The sequence below is a fragment of the Clarias gariepinus genome, chromosome 8, assembly GCF_024256425.1.
Source record: "Clarias gariepinus isolate MV-2021 ecotype Netherlands chromosome 8, CGAR_prim_01v2, whole genome shotgun sequence".
Lineage (NCBI taxonomy): Eukaryota > Metazoa > Chordata > Actinopteri > Siluriformes > Clariidae > Clarias > Clarias gariepinus.
Window position 1 is genome coordinate 16,047,310 of NC_071107.1, and position 23,385 is coordinate 16,070,694.

At 39.5% G+C, this 23,385-nt stretch overlaps 1 protein-coding gene across 12 annotated transcripts in view; it reads right to left on the reverse strand.

Annotated features, from left to right (window-relative positions):
- The window catches only part of LOC128529338 (regulating synaptic membrane exocytosis protein 1-like), a 78,703-nt gene that overhangs the window by 25,556 nt on the left and 29,762 nt on the right, over nucleotides 1-23,385 (reverse strand). For 9 of the 12 annotated variants that reach the window (XM_053502781.1, XM_053502787.1, XM_053502786.1 and 6 more), the window contains exons 3-15: nucleotides 21,732-21,945; nucleotides 20,060-20,080; nucleotides 9,889-10,190; nucleotides 8,560-9,425; nucleotides 5,408-5,448; nucleotides 4,394-4,504; nucleotides 3,694-3,793; nucleotides 2,635-2,758; nucleotides 2,143-2,189; nucleotides 1,912-2,027; nucleotides 1,693-1,823; nucleotides 544-715; nucleotides 293-446 (exon numbers count right to left, since the gene is read on the reverse strand). In XM_053502781.1, coding sequence (XP_053358756.1) covers nucleotides 293-446; nucleotides 544-715; nucleotides 1,693-1,823; nucleotides 1,912-2,027; nucleotides 2,143-2,189; nucleotides 2,635-2,758; nucleotides 3,694-3,793; nucleotides 4,394-4,504; nucleotides 5,408-5,448; nucleotides 8,560-9,425; nucleotides 9,889-10,190; nucleotides 20,060-20,080; nucleotides 21,732-21,945 — 2,399 coding nt within the window. Of the gene's footprint in view, nucleotides 1-292; nucleotides 447-543; nucleotides 716-1,692; nucleotides 1,824-1,911; nucleotides 2,028-2,142; nucleotides 2,190-2,634; nucleotides 2,759-3,693; nucleotides 3,794-4,393; nucleotides 4,505-5,407; nucleotides 5,449-7,410; nucleotides 7,490-8,559; nucleotides 9,426-9,888; nucleotides 10,191-20,059; nucleotides 20,081-21,731; nucleotides 21,946-23,385 lie in introns of those variants that run through there. The other 3 variants (XM_053502780.1, XM_053502789.1, XM_053502790.1) reach the window with 3 other exon arrangements.

Genomic DNA, 23,385 nt, shown 5'->3' on the forward strand with positions numbered 1-23,385 from the left:
TTAATTCCAAGCCACATTATACAAGCACATACATAATTATGCAACAAAATTCTTTCTATTTTTTTTTCCTAAAACATTTCAACTCAGAATGCAAATTCAGGTTGAATAGGATACAAACGATACATTTAGTTCACATTTAAACAAGTAGTTCTTATTTAAACTGATAAAGCTGCTTGAATGTATAACCAACAGTCTATACAAATACTATTCACATCCAGTGAACCTCACTTTATACTAGCATGCATTCCCATATACTAATAGTACAGTGTTAGATTTATCGTCCTCCACTCACGCTGCAGCTTCTTAGTGGGCGTGTCATTGTGGTTGTGTCTTCGGGGCAGATATGGTGATGGGTGGGGCAGTGGAATGGAGGACACATCATGAGTCTGCAGCTTGTACCAGTGAGGCTTGTCGTCCAGCAGGGCAGTTTCCAGCTCAATCAGAATCTGAATTGGGGTTAGAGCAAGAAAAAACAAACAAAAGGAATTTGATACAGAAAAGTCACAATAAGAGAAGGGATATGGATACATTTGTGTTACTTGCCTCTCCTAAGAAACTGCTTTCCTCTTCCTGAACTTTTGGTTGGTCCCACACTGTGATCTCGAGCATGTGCTCTCTGAAGTCTCGCCGGTGCACATGCGAGTACACAAACGTCTGGTTCCACTTGGGCTCCAAACTTTTTTTGACAGTCTTTGTTCTTCGTTTGCTTTTATCACTGATGAATCAGGGCAACAAAACAAAAATGCATTTAGCAATATCATAGATTATAGCATAAAAGTGAAGTTAGGGTTTAAAACCAGTTATGGAACCAGTATCAGGCCTTTTTTGCCCAGTATTAAGCCCATCTCTACTGTAATGCACATACTGGAACAACACAGGTTTATTTTAAAACACTTCGGATCTGCATTGGACCAAAAATACCAACGAAACAGTTATTTTCAGGCTTTAAGCAAAGCCTTACAGTTACAGATGTACACTATTTATATCACTTTAATATCATTCGTTTCTGTACAAGGCTATTCCCAACAAATAACAAGTCAGTTACAGCTACTACAGTAAATATGAATCAATCAGTTGATTGTACACCACATTAAATATCACACTCACTCAGTCTAAACACTATATTTATACACTATATTATAAGACTATATATACACTAACATTTACAAAAGCACATTCTGCATCAGATTATACAGTAAGTGTCTATGATTATGAAAATGCTGAAAATATTTCTACTTTTACAATGTGATCACAAAAATAGCCAGGGTTAGATAGGGTTATTTATAGCCTGGTTATAAATAAGTTCAGATGATATATCTAAGGTGGCCTGGAAAAACTCACTGGATGTCACTGTGGTCTTATTCTATCAAATTTAAAAAATGATGAAAAATCTCCTTTTGATCAAATGTTTATTTTTTTCTGACATGATGCCTCACCTTTAGCACATTAGGTAGATGAGGAAGCATGGTGCTTCAGGAAATAACATTACTTGTTTTTTACTATAAACATATAATCATTGATCAACTGTGCGAAATCAATTTTTGCTATTATTATTATTATTATGATTATTATTATTATATGTTAAATTAAAATCAATATTTATTAGTTTATGTAATCAGACCTTGAAATGCCTTGACTTTATGATTGAGCAGAAGGTATATGAATATACATAATGTATATAAATCCGAGCACCTTCTATCAGGAAGGAAGTACATTTTGACGTAAGGGTTCCTGGGGCGTCCATCCACTCTGGGGGGCAGGTCTTTGGCCTGCAGCACATTCACGATCAACTGATGGCCAACTTTATCATACCACATTTTCACCTGCAAGTGATGAAAGCATGGTTAGGTATATAGGGCTAACCATACAGTACGTTAAGGTATGATAATGCCAGTGGTGTATTGTACTCACCGAGAGCTGTCCAGGGAGCAGCTGAGGAGCGTCTCTCAGACCACTAGGACTGGAAGGGGACATGACGGATATAGACGGTCGCTCCATCTTTTGAGATTCGAAGGAACTTGAGCCTGCTATAGAAATTCAGAGACACCCAAGACGGCACTAAAATTATAACTGACATCATGGTGACATGAATGCAAAGAAAGAGCAAATGTTTCAGGTCATGAAGTTTAAAACTGTACTTACTGGATTCTAATGGGGGGTGTGATGTTTCTGGTATTCTGGGTATATCACTGGAAAGACAGAAAAGTAAAGAAAAAAAACACCCATTTACAAGCAATATTGGTGAATCAGATGTTAGACTCATTTACAAATCCAGTCATTAAGAGCTACGATGAAACTAAACCATCCTAAAGAGTTTCTTTTACTTAAGTGGTAAGATTTATACACCGTGTGCTATTATTTGGAAAGAAATCACTCATTCTTTGAAATATTTAGAAGGATGGTGCACTGTATAATATCATAGAATAATGATAGAAACTAAATAGAATAGAAACATAAATTTGTCCAGAACTTCTTAATGTAGAAGGAAGCTAGACCGAGCAAACACTTGTCTGCAGAGCAGACGTCCTCATGAATAGACTACAACAAATCCCCAGGTCATTTATTACTGGAATAACTCTCGTTTCAAAAACGGAAGTTTCATTAATAATACTAAGACGATAATGGACGACTTACCCAATGGGCCTTGAAACGACTAATTCAACTTGGGGCTGCGCTTGCGAATCCAAGATAATATTATAAACCTCCTTCGTGGTTAACCCAGGCAATGATTTACCATTCCACTGTAGCACCTCATCTCCTAATGACAATAAAACAGTACATGGTTAAATTAAAACTAATCTGTGACTTTTAGTCTTTCTTTCTACAAGCATTTATACAATAATCCTAAATGTGGACAATCCTGAAAGTTACTAATAATTAACGAAATGACTATTTGTTTGAACAAATCCCCCTCACCCATGATCCGTGACTCCACATGACTCAAACATACTGTAATAAGCGATAATAATGGCTAGTTAAATAATAAGTCATAGTGATTTCTTTTCTCTGCTGTAATAGTCAGAGAGGATTTCAGCTCATTAGCCAGCAGCCAATAACCATTAGCAAATATCGGCCAATAAAATCTTGAAAAATGTGCTTGTGGATTAATGCACTATTGGCAAGGTCTCTAGAATGACCTCATCTTAGAGCAAAAGATTTTTTTAAACATTTAACATGACAAATGACTTTAAACACAGACAAGAAAATCCTTGTCTTGAGTGGCTGAATATGTTAATAAAAGAACCTGCTTATGCTTTTTACTATGGTCTGGTATTAAAAAAATATATATACTGTAATCCATATTAGAGTAAAGTTGTACTGTACTGTATATGTAACAAAAATATAAAGTGTGTCTAAATATTTTATATAAAACATTGATGCTTTCAGCTGTTATAATAACCAATTTATGGAATGTAGGATCAAGTCTGACCTTTCTCTCACTCTCTTTCTTTTTTAAGCCTCTCTTTTTTTCCCCCAGAGTATCACATGATCACAATCTCACACAAAGTCTTTGATAATGCTACTGCAGAAGTGTCTCTCGGGTGCTTATTTAAGCGCAATTACACTGGAGATGATTTAACTCTTTATCTACCATGTTCATTTTAGTGAGATCTAGAGTATGACACATTATTCACACACACACACACACACACACACACACACACACACTTAGAGATGCCGAGGTGACCTCACCTGCCCGTAAATGGCCCACCACATCCGCCAGACTTCCTTTTTTAACTTTGGTGATGAAGGCCCCGAGTCTCCCTGTTTCTGTGATCTTCCCCCCTACCACCTACTCGCACCACAGCACACCACAACACAGCACAATTCAAAATATCACTTACTCGACTTTAATTACATTCCATGGGATTATGACGTATACAATGGTATATAATGTAAAGAGTGTACGCGTACAGTACCATCCCTTTATTAGAAACACCTGTACTGTACATCACGGACAATCCTTCAAGCTGATATGAAGTCTAAGGTAACCCAAATAACCTCATTTTATAATCCACAACACATCAAACCTTACGGCAGGTGAGCTACATCAGCAAAAAGACCAGATCAGGACAGGTATCGGGAATTTTGCTGATGTATCCCATGTGCTTCAAGGGTTCTCGTGGTCTGCGTGATGTATACAGGCATTTGTAATAAAGTGGATGCTTAAAGTGTGTATTATACTAGTGTAGATGTAAACAGTGTCACAATAGATGACAGCAACATTTCACAACATACTCATTTATTCATTCATCTCTCTCTCTTTTTTTTAAATCATCGTTCATCTTTAACCTTTAATCACAGTGCCTGATAAGTTCACTGTTTGTGATTTTGTGTTTCATGTGTGGATTAATAATTGTAATTGCCGTTGGAGCTGTGTGTGTCTCCTAACCTTTAGCCCCAGCAGTGCTCCAGCCTCTTTGGGCATGGCTGCGCGTTTGCTCAGGGTAATTCGGCCGATTAAATGATCACCTTCCTTGGAGGGCTGCCACGTAACCGGATGCTGAGAAGAACAAGGCAGTGATTTAATCGCATCTCAGAGGGGAGCTCTCTCACGGACACGGCTTTACTGCACTCGGAACGAATAAATCCCATACGTAAACTTACAGCTGCGTGCTAATCACCCCCAAACCTATCCACATGCACGTACTGTATACAGTACACACACAGCAAAATGATTTTGTTTATGAATACTACACAATAAAGACTGCGACATGTTCCTCCTCAATGCTTAAAAGGAACTTTGTAGATAATGGGAATGAACCATAGTTACTGTAATTATTCAGGCAGGATGTTCACTCATCAAATCCTTCCTTGCCAAAACCAACTGCAGATTATTTTTTTTTCTTAAATACAATCAACTGATTTAACTGCACTCTTTTAAATGATGTGCCATTTATCCCATACATTTCTCACCAAGTCTGTTCACACAAGCTGTCATCACATTTGGCTGAACAGAAATCATCATTTTTTTTTTTATTTATCTACTGGATAAACTGTCAAAATTATGTACTGTACAGTTTGTAAGAAAATCCCTGATTCTAGATGGATAGAAGAAACAGAAAAGACAGCATCACAGATCAAGAGTGGAGGTTAAATCATGACGGGGCAATGGTGTCTAAACATCCAACACCTTCTCGCTTTTGGGCAAAAACAATAAATCCGACTTTTAATAATAAATCTGAAGGTTTATTCTCAGTGGGAAAAGAAACAGAAAGACAAAAAGCTACATCATTTGGTCTACAGGTTAGCGAAGCCTTCACAAGGCAGGTATTGCATCACAGGGACGGAATAACACAAGCATGCTCTCGTATGCAACTACATTCTATTGCAACACGCCCGTACTGTACAACCTTACGTTTTGTCCTGATTAAATCGATCAGCCTGTCCACATGACCGTACTTACATGACACACAGTTGGATCCAGAGGATAGCACTCCCAGTCCCCTGAAACACAGTGACAAATACAGGAAGCAAAGTCAATTGGAGCACCGAGAGCAACATAAACACACAGCTTTCCCTTGACTGGTGAACCGCGGCTTTATGCTAGCCAGGATACACACTCTCCAACCCTGCTGTTTACACTCACGGCACTCTGTTTATTGTAGATTAGGACTCTGGAGTGGTACTCTCCGCCAAGCTGTCACCCTAAAACACGCCCCACTCTGTTCACTCTGCAGGACGATGCCGACTTCGTGGATTCAGTGGAGCTTCCGTGTTGGTCAACTCGTGTTTGAACAGTGAAGAAGAGCTGCGCTTAGTGTCTTGACAGTGGAAACAATGCATGCAATGATGCTTACACAGACATACAACGAAGGTCTCTGGTCTTTCCATGACGTTGGCCGCATATTTACTCCCGGCATGTTTTATAGTGGGGTACCGTATGTGTGTGTGTGTGTGTGTGTGTGTTTTTATGCTGAATGCTGAGCGCACAAGGCATCTGGAGTACCAACTTTGAGATGAAAACATGGCTGTGGGAGCAGTGCTGATATAAAAAGTTATATACCACGGTTGAAGTATTATGCCAGACAAAACAAGTCAGCCTTGTTTTTCATTTTGACCAGGGATAACTATCAAAACTGGCACAATACAGTAGTTTCTCAGAGACATTCATCATGTGCATTCATGCTCTATGACAAACTAAACAGCTCTTAATAGAAGTTTGGCAGCGTACACATTTGTCCGAACGCCATTCATATTTTCTTAAGCTCTGGTAAGACCCATCAAGGATTTGTTGCTAACTCGGGCCTCACACCGGACTAAAAAAGGAACCCGTACTGAAGAGGACATGGGTTTGTTTTGAAATGTTTGTCTAACCACTCACTGCTTTCATCCCTAAGTCCTCCCAGCAAGGCTGCATAACTCTTTGAATTAAAAGCCAAGTTCAGTTGACGCATCTGACCTGAAAGGAAGAAAACAAGCTATGGAAAAATGATAAAGTCTGCTTACAAGTATGTCAAGAAGTAGGATTCTATACAGAATGCATCCTTCCTTAAAAAGACTCCTCTTTTTCTAACCCAGATATGTTACAAAAAGTGTTGTCCTATAAAAGTTCCTCTAAAATAAAGAACCCCCTTTAAAAAAACAAAACAACAACTCTCACACACACATACACTTACAGCGGATTTCGAAACTCACAAACAACCCAGACACCAGAAAAATCAACAACGTCCATACTGACATCATTAATCTAAGACAATTTTGATGGAGAATATATCGCTATGTCTATAGTTCACACTCTCGAAGAAACAGCCACTAATATATTACTAGTGCATTTATGCAGTAAATCTTTCATTAATACCAAATGAGAAAAATCCAGATTGTCATATAGGTCAGTGTTCACAGCTGTTCCGTGTGAGATCCTCATGACCCAGATGCCCTCTCATCTGCACATCTGCCAGGAGGCAGCATCAGATGAAGATTTACAGCTTGTGCCTGAGTGTCTCAATTACTAACTGCGTTGTTATAGAAAGAGATTGATTTGATTCTAAAAAAATGCTTACATGTATCTACAGTATGAATCTCTTCTACTCGTACTGTTATTGAAACATTTACATAAGACATACATTATGTTGATTTCCTTTTCTCTTGTCTCTTTCATCTAGTACACTTGCATACCAAGTTATCAAACTCAAGTTCTAAATTGCGACCTTTACTAAAAATCATAAACATCTGCATTTTACATTTTAGTAATAATAAAAAACATAACTTTTTATAGCACTATAAATTAACCCAAACTACTCAGACACATTATATGAATAGCAAACTCTCATAGTGAATTAAGTCTCAAATAAAAGCGTTCACCAACAACATGTTCTTATAAAAAGAGACAAATTCATATCAAGACACATTAATCATCAGATTAAAACAGTTCACATTCTCTGTATGGAGCCATGGATTCTTACTTACTGTGTAAATGAAATCCCTGAGTTTGATTAAGTCCCGCTACAACGATAACAATGAGTTGATGTACCGTTCATTCTGTCTCATTCTCCCTGTGTTCGCAGTTTACATTTCATCTCTGGCTTGTGTTAATACGCTGACCTTTTATGTCTGTGTGCAACCACTTTGTCTGACAAGCAGCAGGCTACCATGAGCACACCCTTCCCTGCCCTACAGCCCTTATTAGTTTAAGTCATCTGCCAAATAAATTATTGACTGTACATTGAATAAGCAAAACGATATACTGTATGCAAGCTTGGCTGAGAGCGAAATGGCAATCAGTAAACAGTATACAGGTATGCTTATTAAAGTCATGCAATTTCATCATCAGAAAAAAAGTCAAAGACGTTTGTTTTATAATAAGAAAAAAAACAAGTTATTTTAGTGTGTGAGCTGGCACAAAAATAGATGACTGAAGTTTGGGACAACTTGCATTTTCCTATCTTTAAATTCCCTTTTCTGCCTTTTGTTCCTCGTGAGAGTTTTCCCACCCACCACCTCCTCGTCTCCTCCCTACTATTTATTCATCAACTCCTACCTAAAACTGTTCAGTCGGGGTCTAGCTGTCTAGTGCACACCAGAACTCCTGAACAAGTTTTCAAAGTTCTCACTCTAATAAAGTTGCACGATCCACATCGCACAATGGATTTGCAAATGTTTTATACCTGATGACAACTTTTTTTTTAATCATTTTAATTTTTTTATCCAGTATACTACAGTATGTTCGGTTATTATTATCAATAGTTATTATAAACATACGTCACAAATAAGTTTCCCTTTACTCTGATATGAATATTCTGTAATCCTGTGTGTGCGTCCTTCATGTACTGTAAAACCTGTCTGATTCATCCAGATGGTTTAGTTATTCTTTGCTTATTACGGACAGTGCTGTCATAACCACAGTTTGGTCATGGCCAGACTTGTTTCCAGAACATTTTCTTGTTTGTTTGTCATGTTTTAGATAGTTCACACATTTTTTTTTATAAATTTGAAACATTACATCTATTTCCATAAAAAATGTAAAATCGTGGGACAGGTAATACTCTTTTTTTAGACGAATAATTATTGATCATATATTCCACAATAACAAAAATGGAGCTTTTCGGCGCAGCTCACCTCTCTCACTGACGCTCTCGATCTCTCCATCCTCACAGCTAGTGTACTCAGGCGTTGAGCCGCCTTCCTCCTCGGAGCTACTGAGTGACATTTGCCGCTTGTTCCCTCCACGCTTTGACTTGTAGGGGCGGGGTGGGGGAGGCCGCAGGCATTCTGATTGGTCGGAGCTGAGGGAGTCATTACGCAGCATGCTCTCAGCTTTTTCCCGCTTGGCCTTACGCGCCACACCAGCCGAGCCTGGCTCCAGGTGGCTCGGCTGAAGCTTCCTGTCCCTTTCAGGAGGCTCCCTGAGTTCAGGGGTTCCGGTGGGAGCAGCAGGACCCACGCGGAATCCTGGGGCAGGCGGCTGAGGGGCGTGGTTAGGTTTAGGAGCTTGCACTGCAGATCCTATAGTGCCCCCCACGGTCCTCTCCCCCATAACCCCTTGCTGCTTGCTCTCTAGAGATGACTGACGCTCCTCTGCCCACCTCCTGCCTGTTCTATTCTCAGTGACCGCCTCATCAGCTTGCCTCTCAGGCACGCCTGCCTCTGCCTGTCTGACACGTGGTGCTTTCGGATGCACACGTTTCTCCTGCTCCATCGGCTGGGCTTTGACAGGATGCCGTGGAGGGTTGGCCTCGTTTCGCACGTCCTCTCGAGGTGGCCTCTGCTCACCCTCTGTCCTTCTCAGCTCACCCACACTTCCCTCTATTTCAGAAGAGCTCCGGTCCTGTGATCGGGCCTTAACCAGACGGCGAGTCTCTCGACGAGCGTCCCCAGCCTCCCACTCCTGTGAAGGCTGCGACTGGAGTTTGGGCAATCCCCGGCGTCTCTCTGCTCTTGGTCCAGGCTTGGCGTTCTGGTCTGAGGTTGTCGATTGCTTTTTCCTGGTAAAGGAACAAACACAGAGGATCAGAGAGACTGAGAATAGAAGAGGAAGACATTGTGCCTCACAAAGAGCACATAAAAGGATTACAAGTCATGAATTATACATATTATTCAGATCTATGCACAATGTGATTCAAATGCATGTTGGACAAGGCAACAACCATAATAAGTAAACAGCACCCTGAGGAAACTGATGGAATCTTATTTCTCATAATTCCCAGCAAAAAAAAAGAGTAGCCTACTGTTCCATCAAACGTTCATTTATTACATTAAGCTAAATTAAATATTTCCTATTCTATTTTCAATCTTCATGCAGTGTGATGGGAAAAGAGCACAAAACGAGATCAAATGTCAAATCTTTCAAAAGCATTAAATGTACCAAGTGGCTATTAAATGGTTTTTAAAGGTCCCGTCGATAGAAAGTTATCAGATAGATTTTTGTTCATTCTACACCACTATAACCTTTCTCGTGGCGGTTCACTGCGGGATCGGGATGAAGGCATGTCGGCCTGTCCGGTAGCAGAGCCTTTGTTTGCGGTTGTGGACAGCTGGTTGTCTTGGGCAGTGGAGGCAGAGGAGCCAAGAGGAATCTGAGACCTCGAGCGCACTTTCTTTTCTCCTGCAGGATCCGCACACCTGGCCGGCTCACTCAACGCCGTCTGCAGGCCTGGTGGCTTTGCCCTTGGCCTCTGTTCCGCAAACCATTCCCCTGAATTGGTCAGGATGTCCTGCTGCTTACGGCACTTGTTACACACCCACATCACCTGCAAAGAGCGGAGAACTATAAAAATGCTGAACTAAAAAATACAAATAATAATAAGTGTTTCACCTAGAAAACATTGTCTAGACATACTGTAGAGCAGCACCATTAAAAAGTTCAGACCTCGCATTGCTAGAAAGAAAAAACGTGATTCAGGACAGATGTGCACAAAGAAAATGGAAATGTGAACCAAATGAATCATCTTCACATAATCTACCCAAACGAAGGTAGTAATCGATTTGCACATAAGATGAAATGTAAGATGAGAATGTATGGGGAAAAAAATAGAGTAACAGTCTTTGTCATGATCATTGTCATTATGAAAGGTCATCTCTAATGACACAAGGTGGTTTATCACATGAGCCATATGCAGAGGTGGGTAGTAACGAGTTACATTTACTTGAGGAACTTTTTGATAAAAATTTACTTCTATGAGTAGTTTTACTGCACCATACTGGATCTACCGCGTGACTGCTTGACCAATCAGATGCAGCAACAATAATCACATGACTCCGTTTGACCAATCAGGTAAGACGGCATAGTGGGTGGGTGGGGGGGGGGGGAGTCTCCAGCCGATGTTCTATAAATTTATCCTACCTGTGAATCCGTCCTACAAACGCTTCACCATAAACCCATGCTGCTACTAGTGCGACCTGGCGGTAAGTGTACAATCTTGCGGTGAGTATAGAATGATTATATGATTCACTTCAATTGTACATATAATGTTACTTTACCAGTCTATAAATATATAAGTATATTTCTGTACAGAATTAATCGCAAACACACGTGTTGCACATTTTTCTGCATCCCCAAAAAAAATATGACGCATCCCTGGCATCATATACAAGGCATGTTTCGCTTGCACAAGAACAGCTTCATACTGCGGTGTCTTTTTCATCTGCAAAAACAGACACACACACACATATACTGTATATACATGTACTTCAAAATAATACTCAAGTAATAGTAAAAAAAACTATTCGCTGAAAAGATTACTTAAGTCCTGAGTAACTGTTTCAGTCGTAACAGTTGTTACGTTAAAATCATAATTTTCATCATAATAATGTTTATATATATAGTTATGTTATAATCATAACCATTTTATCTTATATTCTTATTGTTATGTAATTACCTAATTCCATATGTCTTATTTTATAGTTTTGAAATCCCCAGAATTGTTGTAGAATGTAGAAAATTAACAAAAACAAAGAAATTTGCAAGTGTTCTAAAACTTTTGAACGGTAGTGTATATAATCATTGTTATGATAAAAATTAAGATTTTAACATAACAACTTACGGTTAAATCAGTTACTCAGTACTTGAGTAGTCTTTTTAGAAAATACTTTTTTACTTCTACTGAGTTATATTTTAAGTAATATTTTGAAGTACAGCTACTCTTACCAGAGTAAATTTTTCGCCTACTTGACCCACCTCTGGCCATATGTGCGGTAAAATATGGATATGCATATAGCACTGCTTCATTAAAACAGTTGTAAAATGTGTAATCAGTACCAAATGAGCTAAAACTGCGCATGTAATAAATATATTTGCAGAAATAATCCTAATAAAACCAATAAAGTTTTACTGACTTCCTTCTGAAATAAAGAGCAACAGCCCATTGGGGTGGGCGTTATATTATGTGATATTGCCTGTACTTTCTGCGGGGAGACCCGATGAGAGACACGGCAAGCTAGGTCTTGTTTTCCTAGGAATTAGCAGTTCTCCCTCCCCCATATCCACATTCAGTCCCTGCTGATTCCTTCAGGAGGAGGTGACACAAAAAGACCTTGGCACATCCCATATTTTGCCTCCTTTTTTTCCACTCTTCTCCTCCTCCAGATTGCTTTTGATTAAAGTGTTAGAGAGATGGGGAGGAGGCATAAACATGTCTATATTTATCCAGGCAGCCACCCAGCCAACACCGTAAGGAGCCGCAAACAATTCCCCAGCTCACTATATAGCTACGGTGGGTAAAGACATTCTCTGTCCCCCACAAACACAATGCCCAAGAACCATTCTTACATGAACACACCTACACATATACAACACACCACACAAACACACACAGCCTTCTGGTACGGATGCCCGTGCCAAGCAAACACACTTTTGGTTATAGCAGGATAACAAAGTGCTCACATATGCCACCTGCTACCATAAACTCCTGTCCTAGTTTTTCCTTTCTAGGTCTTAGAAGAGAGAATTTCACGTCACATACTGTATACAAGATCATTGTTTAAAACCTGAGCACATTTCACATATTTAAAAGAAAAACCTACAGGAATAAATATGAAATAACATCGTCTCATTCTGACGCACAGCGTCCTGTAGGTAAAGAGACGTCCTGTACTGTAGGAGAAGAGACTGTCCTGATCTTTCTGTTCGCTAACACACCATGTCAACAGTGAAGTTGACATGGTGTGTTAGCGAACAGAAAGATCAGGACAGGACAGACAGGTCATTGCCACGGACTGCAGAAAAGTATTATGCCCTGATTGAATAGGCTTGGAGTGGCTCCAAACTAATCTAAAAGTAAATCAGCAACAGAATCTCCAGCTGTCAGATACAAACCCAGGCGCTTCCTGCACGGATTAGACTAGTAACCTCCAGCCAGTGCCACCATCCTGCAGTGAGTGATTGGGAATGTAAAGCATACTGTATAATGTCTTAAAATATTTACAGTTTACATTAAGATCACCTTTACATAATAATTTTAAAGTCAATATATGACCTTACAGTACATTTGCTTATTCAAGTAACCAATCCAGGGCTGTCACAAGGCCAAAAAAACCCTCTCATTGTAATCTGGCACACTAGTGGGGATATTACTTCAAAGGTCTTTAACTAAGCTCTAAAGGCAATTTGTTATATGCTTTCAAGCCATCTCAGGGGAGAAAAGACAGCACAGCACCATTAGCCATTTCTAGGTGCAAAATCTAGGACACAGTCTACTGCGTGTTTGTGTGTGTACAGTATATGTATATGTGACGTAGTAGTAATTCAAAGAAAATAATGATTAATCTCCATCCATTAATGAGGGGTGAAAATTCTTGTGAATCAAGGCTTTAAACCGATTGAGATTTACTAAGCCACAGCTAAAACATCCGAATGGTGCAAACGTTCAAAAGAAAGTTGGGAATGCATTAAGGATGATCCCAGATGAGATGGGATGAGTCGGAGCACACTGCAGCCATTCCCATGAACATTGAGTGATTGAAACACCTGCTTGGGTTATTACTACATACATCCCTCATACAGTCCTCACCGCACACCAAGAGAGTTCCACATGTTCAAGCCGTTAGAGGAGTTCATGCAGGGCCAGTGTTTCAGAAGTAAAGTCGATAATGTCTCCAGTGTACTGAGGAAATTGTATACATTGCTGGTATCCAAGCAACAGTAAAACGTTGGGTGAAGGTTGCGAGTTCAAGCCCCAGCACGGCCAAGTTGCCACTGTTGAGCCTGTGAGTAAGCCTCTTGATCCTATCTGCTCCAGGGGCGCTGTATCCTGGCTCAACCTAGCTTTCCAACTGGGTTATATGTGAGAAAAATCACTTCACTCTGCCCTGGGGTATATGTCACAAATAACTGAATCTTATTATTATTATTTTGCACAGTCAGACTTGAACGCTCCTCCTATATATGAGGCCATTACTTTGAATGTAAGTTATTGCATGTATGACATATTCCACACAAAGTTTAAGGACTCTAAGGCTTATGAGAGAATTTGCTGTACAATTTCTACACATAGAGCAAAAGAAATCAGAATGCAGCCATGATTCACTGAGGCTTTAATGCTGTCTATAGCTAGATCATAAATTAGGTACAATTTCATAATCAAAGCAATAAATTGCAGTAAATGTACAGTATAAATGCTGGTGACCCACAATAACTTAGAGACAGTGAACACGCTGGGGGCAAAAAAAGGGTCAGATCCAACCCTTTAGGATATGTACTGTATGAAACGCTCATTAAGTTGGCGAGATGGGCAAATTATCAGATTAATTATTTTAAAAGCTTCTTATGAAAATCCATATGTGGACTTTGGGGATTTGAAATTGTTGATGTAACTTCCTTCAATTCTTCTAAAGAAATTATTACAACTCCGAGCCAATACAATGTCATTTCCTGTGATCAGCCATAACTTTAAACCCAACTGACTAATATTTCGTAGGGCACCACTTGTGCCTGTATGTGCTGCCAAAACAGCACTTACTCATCAAGGCATAGATTCCATAAGCCCTCTGGTGTGCTGTGGTATCCTGTACCAAGACGTTAGCGGAAGACATAAGTTCTATAAATTGTGAGCTGGGGCCTTTATGGATTGGACTTGTTTGTCCAGCACATCCCACAGATTGGGATCTGTATAATTTGGAAACACAACCAGTACCTTGGACGATTTGTCATGTTCCTCAGACTATTCATGTACAATTTATTGAATGGTGCATTAAAGAGGTCACTTCTATTATGGCATACTATTGCGACGGAGAGCTTTACATGGGTTTCAAAAGTGTTTAGGTGGGTGTTACGTTTAAAAAAAAGGTAAAAATCATGTGTTTCCCAGCAGAACATTACCCAGAGCATTACACAGCTTGAATTCTTTCCATAGCTTTAATTCTTCCCCTGGCTGTACACATGATGTAGAAAAATATGAAAAAAATAAAAAATAAAAAACGTAATTCATCAGACCAGGCCACTTTCCTCCATTGCTCCATTGTGCAGTTCTGATGCTTCCATGCCCTGTAAGTGGATTCAGAGGAGATTGACCCGCTATTTGCAAAAACACATAAAACCACATCTGATTCTGTCTCTTGTGACACACTTTTTTTTGATAATTACAGACAGTTAGTGTTAAAGGAGATACTGTATAGAGACAGAATATACGAGAGAATAAAAGCAAACTCCACTATAGTAACCCATTCTAGTTGGCCTGAAGAAGACTTTAGTATAATGGCATACTGTACATACATATACACTGTACATGTATGGCATGACACATTTACTGATATGAGACATACACTCACACACAGACTCAGACACAAAGACCGGATATTAACACCAGGCATGTGTCTCAAAACCCTCACAGGCCTGAATATCCCCTTTCTGATAATGCAGATAGCTTAACGACAGAATGTGATAAGGGGCAATGATAACACAATATCCAGTTTTATACAGAATATGGAAAAATATGGCAGATTTTCCAGCCAGTCGAATCAAGAATAAATAAGGTTCATGCTTTCTGCTTAATCCATTGAGTCCTCTTTGCAGCCCCTGAGTGAACAATTCACTGCTCGTTCTTGAGCCCAAGAGATAAGCAAGATCAAAACTTTCTCTTTTGTGCTGCTCTCTGACTGTGCTCATTCAAGACAGTGACATGGGCCTCTCTCAGGTTAAGGACTCTAATGGCTGCTCTTTTCCAGCATTGTCACTGTGTTCTTGGGCTTCCAGAACACGCCGCCTCCGTCATTGCTCTTCTGTGTTCATCAGGATGTCGATCTAAGAGCGGTGTATAAATAGCAACGGCCCCGGACACGAGTTCCTATTTAAGATTATGTAAGAGCAGGATCAAAGCCACTGTCTTTTTCTTTAGATTAGTGACATACTGTACATGCAAATATTTGTTTCATTATTATGCACAAAATTATTAATTATTTTTTAAACATAGCTTAAATATAAATAAATAAATAACATTGCAGAAGAATATTTGCATGCCTGTAAAAAATAGCAACATATTACATGACAAACTAATTTTCAGATGGAAACAAAAAAAGGAATGTAGGCTGGGTTTTGCATGAAAATAGAAGGAAGCAAGTGTGACAAAGTTACCAGGAGAACTCATACTGTATTTTCCAGCATGCTCAGTAAAATCTAAAGTTACACTTCAATGTCTTGGGCACATACAAAAAAATGCCATATACAAAAATGGTAAAATATGTTCTACCTAAAAGAAACACGTATAAATATTTAGCTTGAAAATGATCAGTAGTGTTAAATACAGATTTATGCAGGTTTATAATTAAAACAGTTCGAATGTTTTACTGAGCGTGCTGGAGACGCCAGAGTTGTCCTGGTAACTCTGCCACACGTGCTTCTTTCTATTTTCATGCAAAACCCAGAAGCCTCGTTAGGTTATTTTCTCTTCTGAAAACTGGTCTGTTATGTAATATTCTGCATACATTTTTTTTTTTTTACAGGCATGCAAATTTTTATATTTATTCATATTTTTTATGTTGAGTTTGGAAATATTGAATAGTTGAAGCCGACATGAAAAAAATAATTTTGTTATATAAAGACAATACATCGCCTAAGACCTTTGCACAGTACTGTATTTTTAATAGAGCCAGTCATTTACATACACGGAGAGGAATTATTAAGGGAAAGAAAATTACTGATAGTTTATCAAACTAATCTTCTCCCTTACATGAGTAGTTATGTTCTATTCCCTGTACTCTGACTTGCTGTTTTTGTCGTCTCTGACTGCAGTGAGTGATGGAGCAATGCCTGGAAGTTAGTCATATATCAGCTGGCTTCTGCAACTCTTTAATATCATTTCATTTCCATTGCTTGTTGAGAAGGAGCCAGGCGGAGTTGAGATCCGCTATTGGTGTTGTCAACTGCGGCCAAACAGGTGAGATAAATGGAGTGACGGGAGATGTGTGGAGCGGAAGAAGAGGCCGAACTCAGGGCGCACTCGCCACCTCTGACAGCTTGACGTATGGGGGCAGCAACGGGCAGAGCTGGCTCCATAACTCAGCATGTTATAAATCCCGGATAAGGATGAAAGACTGCCACAAAAGAGATTACTGTCCATTTGCCCTAATGAGCCAGTATATCAGCACCTGGAGACGCTCGCCCCCTGACTGCCTTCACAAACACTCACTCACTCACTCCTCATATACTGAGTATTTCAATTGTTAAATACCAGATCAATAGTATTAATAATTTATCGCAGGTCTCTGCTGATGTTACAAAACTTCGGCTCGTGCAGTTTTCTTACCATGACATGCATCCTGTACTTGACAAGGCATCTGTGGATCAATAGCATGATAACTTTAGCCTAGCTCCTTTTCCAAACATTGGATTTGCTCTGAATTAGGCAGATAAATAGACCATATAAATGAGGCACGCACGTGTTTGACACAGTTCCTCAATCAGTCGTGCATGAGAGTGTGCACTCATTGTACTCGTGCATCTCCCTGAGGATCTGGCTACCAATAATAATAATAATTATAATAATAATAAATGACACCTGCCTAAGACACCTTACCTGCAGTGCTAAATCCCACCACTAGTCTGCACTGTGTCACATGTTGCTCATTAATAAAATTAAGCTCCTGTTCATACAGAAAACTTTTGCCATTTGAACATACAGTTTATATTCTTGCAATACTTGCATAATAGAGAAGACCAAACATTTTTAAATGATCTGAGAATTAAATATGTATATGGATGTTTGAAAAAAATTTATGTGATTTTTCAGATTAAAGTCTAAAACAACTTGAGTAATTATCAACACTGTGGGACAATCCAATACAATATGCAGAAAATCTAAAAAAAATCACTTTAAATACGTAATCCATTTGCATGCCTTTTTTCCAACTATCTAGTTGTTGTGGTTTATAAAGGAAATTGGAACGCAGTCTATATCATCACACCTTTGTAAAGAGACGTATCATTCACTTAATTAGGAATACCTGTATACACTCTCCTCCATGCCATTATCTAATCAGCCCATCATACCGTACGTAAGCAGTGCAGATACCGGTAAAAGACTCCAGCTTATGTACACAGCAAACATCAGAATGAATAAAAAACGTGGTCTGTGGGATTTTGATTGTGGCATGGTTGTTGGTTTGTGAATTTCAGAACCTGCTGATCCCCTGAGATTTTTACACAGCAAAATCTTAAAGTTTATACAGACTGGTGCGAAATACAAAAAAACCTGAATGCGTCACAGTTGTGCAAGTAGAAGCATCTTGTGGATAAAACGGATTGGGCGTTCTTTACACCTATGGTGAGGAGAAAATTTCTACAAGCAGAACACACTGAAATGTGTTTAATGAGCAAATATAAGTGAGATAAGTGAACTTTACAAAGTGAACTTGAAAAGTTAGACGACATGGGAAGATCTTAAAACTTTGTCAGAGTTGCTAAGTTTTAGGTAAACTGTCACAATTGGACAAGTATAGTGAAATAAACCTATTTATGTCAAGTTTCTTTTTGCAGTTTGGAAGAACTTGTATGGAAATAAAAAATTCTGCAAAAATGATTGACGTGACCAAAATGATCATTTACACCTGAAATGTCTCGTCCAAATAACAGCACCAGTCATGTCAGGCAAGGATACAATTAGTGCTTTCTGGGGATGACTATTTTGGTGTTCGGCTTCTTGTTTTAAATATTTCCACAAGTTTTCTACGGGTTTTCTTCAGTGTTCTATTATGCTTGTCGAATAAGTCACACATTAATTTGATTCTGTGCACCCTACTGCTGTCATCCTGGAACATGGAAAAATGTCTGAGTTGTATGCTGATTAGACAAACACAAAAGGCAAACCTGGTTAACAAGTCAGCCTTCAGCTTTATATGTTTTATAAGTTTTAAATTACATTTGTCCAGGTGTTCAACCTACTGACACTGTAAAAATAAGTGCGTCTATTTGTGGATGCAACACTTTTTTTTTTTTTTTTTGTCTGGGGAGCTTATTACACAAACAGCACAAATCAGCAACCTCTATAAATGAATACTGTCTTTTAAAATTATTTCCCCTGCCATGTTCGATGTAAGTGCAAAAGCAAAAACAGACAATCTCTCAGGTCCCAGTCAATGAAACGTCCACAAAAACCAGATGCAAACACAGAGGGAACAAATCAATAGTAATCATTTCATGACGTGGCCCTCGGAGGAAATGAAACATCGCCCTGTGTTCTTCCATGTCATCAATATTCTGCCATCAAAATAAAAAATACACAGCGCAAATTTAAACCCATCTGACTGACGTGTAAAACGGATCTATGAAAAGCAAAGGACTGAAATAGCAGGAGGAGGAAGATGTACCCAAGGGTGTGAAACTGGACTTAATAAATAAAGCACATAAACAGAGACTTTTGCCTAAAGATGAAAAGAGGTCTAAGCAAGATGTCTGATAATCATTGGGATAATGAGAGATAAATTGTATCTAAAGGGTATTATCTGTAAAGGCTGAAGTGCTTGGGAGAATTCTCATTAACTCATGCCATTTCCCATGGGCAAGCAAGGTGCACATAGTTATGGCAAGACAGAAACAGGCCATGTAAAGACATTAAAGAAGAGGCAGCAGTATTTAGAGAAATACTCTTAGACAATGGGATATGTGTATACACTTATATAGATATTAAAACCGAAAACATAAAGTCCTCTTGTGCCGCCTGGACAGATTTGGTCGTTCAGTGCACAAGGGTGTGCTGTAGTGTTTCCCACTGGGACGTTAGTGCTGGACCCCTTGAGAGCTGTGGACCACCATGGACCGGACTTGTTCGTCCGGAAAATTCAATATACAGTATGTCTGGTCCCATTGAGATCTGGGGCCGGATCAACAACATTGCACTCTTTGCCTTTGCCAAGCCCCATACGTGATATAGCCAGTGATGTACCGGGTGATCTATTGTGGCCAGCATTAACTTTTTTTTAAGGAATTTGTGATACATTGGGATTTCTATGGGATCGGCCTTTTAAGCAAGAGTATAAACTGTAGGAAACAACACATGTTTAAACACAAACAAGGGATTCTAACAATGGAAAAGGAACATGACAATGGACACTATAATAATGACAGCATAACAGCTTTGGTAATGAGTACACGATTTCCATACAGAGAATATAAATAGAAGAAGTGGCTAACCACCATGTCTTCCTTCTTCTCCTGGGTAGCAGATGCAGCAAATAAGATGCAGGGGGGAAAATGGGGAAAGAGTAAAAAGAGAAATCAGTACAGAAGAACGTTAACTATATACTGTATATATGAAAATATGTTACACAGCATACAGTATAGAGCTTTTTGACAACTATCAATTGTCTTTTTATCGCTACCAAATCACTAATCACTATCATTTTCAGACTTGATCAGAATAATGCATTTGAAGGCATGCTGCCACCGACAGAACGTGCAACTCAGCATTTCACAAAAAGTTCACAAAAAACGAATCCTAACGGTAATTAAAAACAGTGCATGTGTCCATAAAGGAATGAATATTACGTTTTATTTCTAAGACATGAACGAATTAATGCACACTCTGAAATGCAAACAGAAATAACGTTACAGAGTTGTCCACAGCACACATCATAATCTGTGCTGTTTCTCTGTCAATCATGCAAACAGATGCACAAGAACACACACAAACACACACACACATAAAAAAACAACAACACATGGCCAGACTGCTCTCTTGTTGGATCTCTAAGTGTCTGTGTGTCTGCTAACTGCAGGCTGTTGTCTATTGCAACCCCCAGCAGTGGAGCTATTAAGTGCATTTCATTGCTGTTAGCTACTGTTTCCTACTATACACTCCATCACACTGAGTAGGTACAGCTCTCTATGTTTAACCTTCAGGCCTCCAGTGACTCCATTATCAAGCCAACTACTCTCATTAATAGCACATGCCAGGATGACAAGGGGAACTTGGAGCACTGCTTTCGGCGAAGCTAACCTTCAGGCCGCTCCCATACATAAGCGGGAGGCATGCTATCGTCCCAGATCACATTAAGGGGCTCCTGAGTCTACTGTAAAGTATATCACCTATAGACAAGGACAGCTGATCGGCTTACCTTCACTATGATAGCACATTAGAAATAATCCACCACTTGTGCCATTATTCTTCAATTTTAACCTAGCTCATATAAAACTCACACTGACTATTTGCCTGTGAGCTATGGCGTTTAATAATTACATCTAACCCTGACTGCTTCTGTTATTGTGAACAAACTGTATATTCTCAATGGGTGAGCTAGCCCAATAGTTCAAAGTTGTTTTTTGACTTCCAGCGCTGAGATCATTATGGAAGCACACTAATTAAGACTTTGGATTTAGGAACAGAAGCCTTAGGGAATAGAAAGGTAGGAAGGTAAATACCATGCTTCGGGAGGGGGCCACAGTTTCTGGGGTTTCCCTGCCAGTGGCACTGATACCCCCCGTAGGGATGACGCGTCAGCCAGGGCCTCCTAGCAAGGGCATGCAGTGACCCCCTGGTGACCAAGGCCCTTATCTCCTCTGACTAATGCCTAATTAACCTTTCCGTCTGGCTCACACTTCTTTCCTCTCCTGTGCTTAAATGTCCTCACATCAGTGGGTAAAGTCATACTGTAAGTAGCAGATGAACCCGACACAGGTGTAATCAGAAACAAGTGAGCAAACAAAAGCAAAGCTTCGACAGACAGACAGAGATATGACGTGCAGTTTGAAGATGAAAAATGTTGGAATGACGTATACAGAGATTCACATAACAGTCAGAAATGAGCAAATAACACATTTGAGCTCCATCCAGCAAAAGAACCAATAGAAACCCGAGGACACTCACACTGTTGGAGCGCAGAGAGACCCTTCCCCCACAGCGGGCACAGAACTTGGTCTGGCAGTAAGAACAGATGTTCCCACAGCCATCGGCAAACTTGGTTTTGTGGCAAATGCCACAGGTGGGTGCATCATCCTTGTGCTGGCCCTGCTGCCTCTGCTGAGGCTCCTGCGCTGTCCGCCGCACCTGCTCCTTATAGCCGGCAAACTGCTGGTGCATACTGAGGAGAGGAGAGGGGGGGATGAAATGAGATGAAACAACATGAGAGAAAACAATAGGAAAACAACGGTAGGAGAAATGTAAGGGAAAAGATCCGATGAGACATGAGATGAGATAGGAGAGAATAAACATACGAAATAAAAGAGAACAGAAAGAGAGGTGGAGAGGGAAGGTGAAAGGAGAGACATAAGGAGAATGAGGAGATGAGTGGAGAAAATAAAGGTACAAAGACAACAATAGAAAGAATGAAAATTTAGCAATTATTAAAAATATCTGATTTTCCAGAGAACACATTTTTATAAACACACAGCTAACAATTTCAGCCCTCCTGAAGTTTCAGAATTATTGCCCCATATAAAATACAAATGCACTGGTTCCACATTTTAGCATTCATTCCTTGCGCAGCATTTGAGTTTATTATTATTATTATTATTATTATTATTATTATTCCAGGGAAGTTTCTTACTACAGTGAAACCTTGGATTACGAGCGTAATTCGTTCCAAAAGCAGACTCGTATTCTAAAACACTCGTAAAATCGAATTTTCCCATAAGAAATAATGGAAACTCAAATTATTTGTTCCACAGCCCCAAAAAATAAATACATAAAAATAATAAAACACAAAATATTAAGTAAAAATAAAACAAATTAAACTGCACTTTACCTTTAAAAAAAGGTCAAAATAAATCCCGACAGATAAGTGTTTCCATTTGTGCGCGCAGACGCTGTGTGTGTGTATGTGTGTGTGCGTAAGTGTGTGTGTGTGAAGAAATCTCTTTAATGACACTCGACTCAACACTAACAGAATCACTGCTGTAAAGTAAAAATAAAGCAAATTAATCTGCACTTTACCTTTGAAAAGAATCACAACAGAGCAGTGTTTTTGTGTAGAGCAGAAAGAAAGAGTGTGTGTCTTTAAAGGCGAAACTAGGAGGGGTTTGTGTGTGTGTGTGTGTGTGTGTGTGTCACGGTGTCCAATGACGCGCGCGCACACAAACGGAAAATGGATTTTTAACCTCTCTAATATTTAGAGACTTGCTTTTGCTTTACACACGCGCTGTACACACATGCATACAGACACAAAATAAAATATGTTTTATGCACACTCACATGGTCACAGTGTTATAGTAAACAGTACACACGTCCCAAGCGTCACGTGATCACGTGACGCTTGGCGTCAAAACAAAAAGCGCGTTTTTCCAAGTCAAAATTTATTAAAAGTCTTTGCTCGTCTTGCAGAACACTCGAAAACCGCGCTACTCGCAATCCGAGGTTGCACTGTATATTCATCAAGAGAAGCTTAGAGTTAAATATGTTCCGGTTGTCATGCTGGAAAAAAGAGGCTGCTAATGCTCATACATTAGTGCTGATGGAGCTGATGAGCTGCCAGATTGGTGCTGAGGTTGAAGGAAATGTGAGATTTTAGAGGACAGGCCCGATA